We start from the raw sequence: 9,278 nt of genomic DNA, 5'->3' as shown, positions 1-9,278 counted from the left end.
ACAAACCATAATATGGTTGTGGTTTGCACTTATTGTTTGCACTATATAAGACCTAGAAAAGTTTTATTTTTTATTCTTATTTCTATTTCTTATAGAATCAATGTGTGAGAGAAACCAGTCTGTTCAGTTTGGGTTATATGATTTTGTCAAATAAAACTCTAGTTTTTAAGCCATTTTTCATTTTTGAGTTTTTTTTTTTTAAATCTTGTCTTGTGATATAAGTGTCTCGTCACACGCCTAGTAGATACAAAAAAACTACAAAATTCTCAGCCATAATTGTGTCCATTTGCCAAAGCATTCTTCTCCTCCACAGCCTAATCAAAACTAACCAACATGATTTATTGAAAAATAACAGAGTGGCCACATTTATTTATGGAATCTGATGATATTCTTCAAAAATATTTAGAACGCAAAAGAATGATTTGACTTCATTTGCAATTTTATTAAAACAATAAATGAAAGAATGCATGTGCCCACAGCATCCTTACACTTCATCTTCAAGAGAATGGCTTTAAACAGTGTGGACATCACATCATACTCTCAGCATGTTGACTGTGCTACAGGCAAGACAATCACTGCTGCTCATGCCGCATGCACTGGCTACCATGAAAGCTTAAAAGCGGAGTCGTAAAACACTGCTGTTTAACCAAAGGCACTTCAATAAATATAAAAAATAAAATTCTGATTCACATGTACAACTTTTGTGAAGAAGTTCATATTTGTGCAGGTGCTGAATGTAAAAAAAGAAAAAAAGAAAGAAAGCTTGAATAGATGAAACGCGTATGTGAATATGAGGGATGGGGTTATATGGTGTTACAAAACTGGAAGACTTGTTAGAGAAGAAAGTGTTCTTCAAAGAGCTCCGTATGTGAAATGTGAGAGGGGGTTTTGGCAAACCAAGCTCAAGTTGCAGGAACCTAGTCAACTGTTCCTGAGGGAGGACAAGAGTGGGTGGCTTATAATGAATCTCCACTGTTTCAAAACAGCATCAAAACAACCTTAAAATATATAAAAATGAAGTGTCTATGAATCAGAGCAGAAAAAGGCTCTTTTGAGATGGACTCTAAATGAATAGATATTAAAATATAACAAGTTCCTATGGAGATCAAAAACCGACTTTCATCTTAGTTTCACAAACAACAATTGATTTCTGACTTTATCTTCATATCGTATTTCATTCACAGTCAAATCAGAATATTATGACCACCTCCTTGTTTCTGCACTCATTGGCCATCTTATATTCCCCACTAGGTATATACATCTCTGAATAAAAATTAAGAGATCAATTAAAAATTGAGTTTCTTTGATTTCACCAAATTAAAATTCCTCTAGAATATATAATCAAGAGGAAGATGGATGATCAAACGCCTTTAAACCAAGCTGAACTGCTTGAACTTTTGCACCAGGAGTGGCAAAAAAGTTATCCAAAAGCAGTGTGTAAGACTGGTGGAGGAGTACATGCAAAGATGCATGAAAACTTTGATAAAAAACAGGGTTATTCCACCAAATATTGATTTCTGAACTCTTAAAACTTTATAAATATGAACTTGTTTTCTTTGCATTATTTGAGGTCTGAAAGCTCTGTGTCTTTTTTGTTAATTAAGCCATTTCTCATTTTCTGCAAATAAATGCTCTTAATGACAATATTTTAATTTGGAATTTGGGAAAATGTTTCCCTCTAGGAAAAAGAGGGAAAAAACGCTCCAAGTAGACAGACTGATCAACTACTGATCTACTGATTCAGACCAGAGAAGCGAAGCACAGGTGTGAAAATTCCCTTACTTAAAGGAAATTCTAGACTTAAACCTATTTACATATTTTCTTCTTCTAAGAAGTCACCATATCTGAGATTTAAGATTTTGTTCCAGCAACAATGAAGTATTTTAGGGCTGTGTTAAGCTTGATGTTTAAAAAAAGTGGAATGCTACTTTAAAGCAGAGAGACTACCAACACCTCCCACTTTAAATCAGAGGCTGGAAAAATCTGAGCGGTTCCAAAAAATTTGTCAGTTTGCTTAACATTTCTGCCAGAAATTCCCTCTGAATGGAAATGTTTATATTTTTAATGTAGACATATGGTTTCAGTTATGTGGAATCCTGAATCAGTAGATTATCCATATATTCAAGAGAAATTTATATATGAAGCCTCTAGTCTGCTTTTAAAATGATGAATTATCCATTTAAATCCTCATCTCAGAGATGAAAGTGAGATTAATCTTTAAGATTATTAAATTCCCTGCTATACTTTAACAACAATCAGCAAATTCTTAATTTGCTATTTATTTTTAATGGCTGTTGATGGATGGATGGATTGTTAGAATAAGGTAAATCGTTCAAATAGTAAAAAAAAAAAAAAAACAGCTATAACGAGCAGATAAATGTTCAAAGACTTTTTTTTTTTAGGCACGTCTCAGCTTTCTGGAGGGAGGTGAATAAAACCAAAGATGCTAGAATACATCTGAGAGACTGAAGTGCTTCTGTAAGACAGGAAGAAAAGTGAAAATTGATCAGTCTCCAGGTTTTCTTTTCAGTCTTCTAAGCAGAAAGTCTTGTCTCCTTTTCTCAGCAAGGAGCTCCTGAATCCTTTTATTGTGTGTTTTCTCTCGGAAGAGCACCCGCTTTCTAGGTATAAAGTGGTTCTGGGAGACTTCATTAACATCCACGACTCGGTAGGGCACATCAATGGAGTTATTCTCCTTCCTGTCCTCTGATCTGTCCAGGCTCACTATAGCTGGAGGACTGGTCAGAAGGACTCTTGTTTGCACAGGTGTTGTGTGTGTTGGCCTTGTCGTTGTAACTGTTGGCATTGTAAACCTTGGCGTTGTAAGTGCTGGTGTTGTGGCCATTGCTGTGGTAACTGTTGGTGTTGTAGCCAACTCTTCAATGACATCATCGTTTGATTCAGTTGTCGATTGAACACTAGTGGACAAAAGGTCCTCAAACCAAGACGTGGACTCTGACAGCTCCTTGGGTATAACCACTGTCCAGGGCTCTGAGACGTACTCTTCCTCGTCGGATGTCGTGCTTGGTCCATCCGTCTCCTCCAGGAAGGCACTGATGGTGCTGGGGAATGTAGTTCCTCTCCTCAGAGTCAGGGGATCCAGTATGGTGGTGTATTTCCAAGGCGTAGGGGGGCTGGGTGGTGTTCTCTGCCTGACATTCCCAACCGCAGTGCCTGGAGCCACAGTGGTGAAGGACCAAGGCTTTGAGGTCGTGTTGAGGCTTGATGTAAAGTTGCTCTGGCTGCAGGACTTGCAGCACATCTGCCTGTAGCCAGAGTTGGCGCAATACTGGTTCAGCACCTCCATACGACAGAAGACTGACTTATCTCCTTTACAGCGGGACCCTACAACACAAACACACAAAAAAAAGAGCTTTATAGATTGTAAATCATCTTTAAGCATTGTAGGTAATTTGTAATGTATGTGTTGGTGTAGGTAAAAATGTGCTTAGGTTTAAATGAAGTGAATGAAACAAGAAAGACAAGAAAGACAAGCAAAAAGAGAAAAAAAGGAAGGAAAAACAAAGGCTGCGTTTCCACCTCAGTCCTGAACGTTTCTAAACACGGAATGTAACTGATCTGCTAACAAACCAAGCTGGACCAAGCTGGTTTTCTCAGTGACGCTTGTTAAGAGTACTTTGTGGCTACAGAAATGTTTGGTGGGAGGGGTTAATTATGTTGCGATCTGCTGATTGGCCTTGGCAAAATCATGCTAGGCTGGTAGTTGGGGTGCTAACGCAGCGATAGCAATGGTGAATGAGGAAGTTAGCAATGTGTGGTGAGGCTAACACTGAGGTAGTGATGTTAGGTGAGACTGGTAGCCGGTGTGCTCCTGTATATCGCAGTAGTGATATGGGTTGAGGCTGGTGGCTAACATGCTAACACTGTTAACACTGCAGTAATGATGTTAGATAGACCAGTAGTGATGTGGGATAAGTAAGAGTTTGTTTTACTTTTTGGCAAATTCTTCTTTTTGTTTTTATCATTGTTTTTGTCACAATAATTTATATTTTCTGCACTGGGGCTTTTAATTTGAAGCCAAAAAATACGGATCAGCTAACTGGCAATGCTAACTGTAAACTGTTTGAGCGGAATTAATGGTTGGTGTTTGCTAACAAATAGATGCCACTGTTCTGGTTAGATATGGTAAGTTCTGCTAGTTTATGTATGTTTTATATCTGAATTCCGTTTTATTCTTCAATTCTGTGGTTCCATCCATGTTTTTCATTATAGATAAGGCTGGTAACCAGCACGCTAACACCACAGTATTGCTGTGGAATAAAGCTGGTAGCCCTAGCCAGTGTGATACTAGTGTGGTACTGATGCTAGTTAAAACCTGTAGCCGATATGCTAACACAGCAGTAGCTATGTTGGACAAATCTGGTAGTAATGTTGGATAAGAACTGGAACAGTCATGAAACATCACAGTTTTTCCATTTTAAATTTACTTAGTAAACTTCATTTTTAAAGGTAGCAACACAGCTAATGGAAAAAGAAACCATAAAGGGTCTAAACTGTAACAAGGAACGGTGCAACATAGCCTTAATAACCATTCAGCCCTTTGGTGGAAAAGCATTGAAAGATTTTAAAAAGTTGAAAGAAGATGTTTAAAAAAATAAGCACAGAATCTTCACATTCCATTCAAATCAGTACCAGAGTCTAAATATTCAAATTTACTTGACCTTTTATTCCTTTAATCCTTTTAGCCACAGCGGACAAGAAACCATATAAATAAAACTCACTCCTTGTCAGATATACACCATTAACTATACGACACATTTTTTTTCTTCATAGTACAATATAAACTGTTTTAAATGTTGTCATTCACAGTTTGGTAAACACTTTGGTTAAACACATGTTCTCGAGACCATCCTATCCATCGAAAGCACAACATAACAAGCAGTTCTGAGGAATGTAAACAATAAAAAACATTGTAAAAAAGGAATGACACATCCCAAGCTACATCAGAACAATCATCCCATGCAATCAGAGCTACTGAAAAGAGCTACAGAACTGGGCCGGTATGTTTCAAGTTTCTCAGAAAAGAGCGCTGATCTAGCGTTAGCTTCTCCCTGACTAGATACCATAGTAAAAGTCCTGTACTTGTAATACAATGCAGCAATGTATTGTACAACCCAAGTAGTAGTAAAAGTAGATTATCAGCAAGGAATACCAAAAATATTATGTAAAATAAGAGTTTTTCTTCTCTTTATGGAATTTGTTTGGACAAAAATATATATATATCTTAAACACAGTAAAATAACAATTAAAACAAATAAAAATCAGTCACTTAATGGAAATGGCTTAATTAGAATTATAAAAGAAGAAAAAATATATTAATTTCCTCAAAACTATTCTTAAGGTAAAAAGTATATAATTTGAAATGTATTCAGGATAAAAGGCCAGGTTCACACTGAACTACATTTTCAGGCCTGATTTTCTGCTCGGCTCTAGTTATCCGAATAATCGACGATGCCTTGCAAACCCATGTTATAGCGACATGTTACAGCCAATGAGAACGCAAGACAAGGGTGGAAACATACAGGCATTTCTTAAATATGGTTGGTCATATAATGAGCCGAACAATAATACTGAATATTTGGCAACTAAAATTAGACAACCAAAGTTCAGAAAAGTTAAAAGACAAAATACTTTATACTAATTAATCACTATTTTTTTTTTATTTAGCATATTGTACCTAATTTATCAAAAACTGTTTTAATAGCTTTTTCTTTTAAGTTTTTACATTTTTTAAAGCTTTTTCTTTCATTTAGGCTTTTTCATTTATTCAGTGGCAAACAATTACAGCCTAATGTTTCATTTTATTTGTTTTTGGCCAAAAACTGTTATTTTGATTTATCACTAGTGCTTTTTTGTGTGTTGCATCAGATCTTGTGTGATTTTATAACGTTTTTTTGCAGAGCAGACAGACTTGTGTGTCCCTTCTGGTGAAAGATTGTGTAATTTGTGTCAGTGTGCAAAACACTATACAATTTGTCTTGTAATCTGGATTCTTTTAGTTGTAGTGTGAACTTGGCACAACTTTGCGTTTAACTACATGTAATTAAGTAAACTTAAAAGTAAAAGCTGTAAAGGAAAGAAGCCGACCCCAGATCAGCTCTATTACTCTGAGAAGTTTCATACATACACTACATGATTGTTTTCGTCCGTTAACATTTAACACAAGGTAGATTACAGTCAGCAACACAGACATTAGAAATACTTTAGTAGAAGAAAGGAATTATGAACATATGAGGGGAGTTTAGGAGCTTTTGAAAGAAATGTTTAACCCTGAATTGACCAGTTTGACCAGTTCAAACCACAGCAGTCACAGGAGGCCTGTAAAGCACTGAAGTTAGCTGGGTGGCTAACACTGCACTGCATCTGTGTGAGGTGCTACTAACATACTTGCAGTGTGTAGTGAAGAAACAGTCATAAAGCTACATAGGTGATACTCTTGTACTGTGTTGGTGTGTGTTTGTGTTTGTGTGTGTCTGTTTGGGACTAGAGACCCATGGCCTGAGCCTCTTGACATTCTTGACCTTTTTTCTTGCCCTGGGACATTGAATAGCAGCCATCAAAAATAAATATAGTTTCAGACCTCGAGAGACGATTAAATCAAAATATATAATATATATATATTCTTAACTCTTAATACCTCTTAATACCCTGAATAAGCTTTATTTTAGTCTTCGTGAATAATATTTATACTTTATAGGCTGTAAAATTTGCCCAGCCATGGCAAAAAAAATATATAGACATTATATACATTTTTTTTCTTAATGGCAATAGACTAAAGTGATAACAGTCATTAACATTACTGAATATATATTAAAATATTAAACATCTTTTATATATTTATGATAGATATGCCATCCTGTTAGAGTTAAAGATCCTGGCAACAATCATGATCGAGCCTCTTTTCTAGAATCCTTGGAGACACAGTGAAGACAAAGTGCCATTTATATGTCTCAGAAATTCAGGATAAGGCAATGGTTCTTCTTATTTATGAAAAAAAAGAAGATAAATATTCTAAACTATTTTAAGAAATGAAATGTAGAAGCATGAGGTATTTGATCATCTTGTTGTAGACAGCTGTCCAACATGGAGATCAGACTATATGAAGAAAAGCAGCAGAAAGCAGAGGTGAGTGTAGAACACACTGGTTTCTTCAGGAGGGACAGTTGCCCCTCTTGAGATCCTCTTGTTGTCTTGTATGTCGCCCAAAAGCTATAGATAAATATGTACAAAAAAAAACTGTACAGAATATAACAGTCAACAATGGCCAGAGCTTCTTAGCCATACTTTATTTACTGTGGAATATACTGTATAGTGTTTATACTTGTATACTGTATGCTTATATTATAATACAAATAGTCAGCAGGAATGTCCTTTTCCTCTTCTTCAACATATAGGGGGTCAAACACCTTCAAATCACATGACCATTACTACTTCATAAGCCTTAAGCATAACATAAGCCTTCCCTGTACATCCTTAACCTACAAATAAATTCACACTCTCCTCACAGCTTCAGTAAATTTCCTTCTTTCCATCTCTTTACAGTAACACTCCAACAGTACCCTTCCTCACCGCCCATTAACCCCATGTTCCTGAGCCTTAACCACAGCTCCACCAACCACCCCATTGCCCTGATACTGATCCAGCACAGGCTGCAAGAGGAGGAGAGGCAGGTAAAAACAGCCCCCCCTTTGACTCCCCTCAGGAGGAGCAGGAGAGGGGAGAGACAGAGAGAGAAGCAGCAGGACTCCAGAGAGCCAGAGGGCAGCAGTCAAGGTAAAGTGTAGCACAGCCACAGAGCCAGAGAGAGGGTCAGAGGCCAGGACAGAGCCACCGGAGTGGGCAAGAAGAGCACGGCCGGCTGGCGACTGGAAAGAGGGCGAGTACTTGAGGAGATCTTGGGAGCCGGGAACTCTGGGTCCGCTCTGGAAAGCCACTGGATCAGGAAGTTCCCCCGGTCACCTGGAGGAAGAAGAATTTGTAGAATTACAACCTTAATTTGAAAAAATATGGGGAATATAATTACTTATAGATATAGTATGATATAGATATAAAAATATGCTTGTGAATATATCTACTCTGATGGGTGTGATGGTCTGGAAATAAGGTGTGTTGAGGTGAATTTCTTATTATCTTGGCTATCTTGGCAAAGAAAAACCTAGACAGATGTCAATATCAGACGTTCATTGCTATCTTTGCAGTTATCAATTGTCATCTGACACCCTGAAATCAAGCTGCTCTGTGCAAGGCTTGCACATAGATCACTATCATAGTGTATGTAATTACCTATCTACCAACATATTAAAATGTCAACATATTTTATGAAATGTAGACACAATTCATATAATCATCTACATTATCATTAGTGTGGTTGTTTTATGTTATTAGCATTAAATAAATAAATGATAAGGTGGTGAAAAATAAGGAGTTTTGTGGTGTTGCTCACCAGAACACGGCATCAGCTGACATTTCCTGATTATCTCCGGTTTAGGTTCCAAACAGGCACCGATGGTATTATCAGGAGTGCTGCACATGACCTGCCGCTCCTGAGTTCCATTTCCACAGGTAACAGAGCACTACACACACACACACATATATATATATATGTAAATATACAAGCACCAATCAAGCATAACATTATGACCACCTCCTTGTTTTTATGTCCATTATCCCTTTTTAAACTCCTCTTATTATATAAAGCACATTGTAGTTCTATAATTACTGTAGTCCTTTGGATTCTCTGCATATGTTATTATCCTCCTTTAATCTTTTCAGGACCCTACAGGACCAGAGCAAGTGTTATTTGGATGGTGGGTCATTCACTGCATTGCAGTGGACAAAGAATAGTCCACCAACCAGAAATATCAAGCCTATAGACATTGATGAAGAACTAGAGGATGACCAACACAGACTCTGCCGCAATAGATTAACTTATGTTAAGGAGACCAGGCAGGCCTGAGGACAGCCAGGGCCAACCTGTCCCGCGGCATCAGGAAAGCTAAGAGGCAGTACTCCAAGAAGATATCCCAACGCTTCAGCGACAGCAGAGACACACGGAACCTGTGGCAGGGGATTCAGTCTATCACAGGGTACAAACCCCATCCACAGACCTGCGACAGCGACACATCTCTGCTGAACGACCTGAATGGATTCTTCGCAAGGTTCGAGCCACTCAACAACACACCCGCCCAGAAATCCATCCCTCCTCCTGGTGACCAGGTGCTAACGCTCTCCCAAGACAGTGTGAGGAGAGCATTCAG

General features: G+C 37.7%; 1 protein-coding gene across 1 annotated transcript in view; it reads right to left on the bottom strand.

Annotated features, from left to right (window-relative positions):
* Positions 1–418: 418 nt before the first annotated feature.
* Positions 419–9,278, bottom strand: part of adamts2a (ADAM metallopeptidase with thrombospondin type 1 motif, 2a) — a 103,512-nt gene continuing 94,652 nt past the window's right edge. Inside the window, exons 20-22 of the mRNA XM_007244562.4 lie at positions 8,465–8,594; positions 7,906–7,980; positions 419–3,345 (exon numbers count right to left, since the gene is read on the bottom strand). Of these exons, the coding sequence (XP_007244624.3) occupies positions 2,507–3,345; positions 7,906–7,980; positions 8,465–8,594 (1,044 nt within the window). The 3' untranslated portion in view covers positions 419–2,506. The remainder of the gene's footprint in view (positions 3,346–7,905; positions 7,981–8,464; positions 8,595–9,278) is intronic.

The sequence above is a fragment of the Astyanax mexicanus genome, chromosome 17 (assembly GCF_023375975.1).
Source record: "Astyanax mexicanus isolate ESR-SI-001 chromosome 17, AstMex3_surface, whole genome shotgun sequence".
Lineage (NCBI taxonomy): Eukaryota > Metazoa > Chordata > Actinopteri > Characiformes > Acestrorhamphidae > Astyanax > Astyanax mexicanus.
This window is presented reverse-complemented; position numbering and strand designations above follow the sequence as displayed.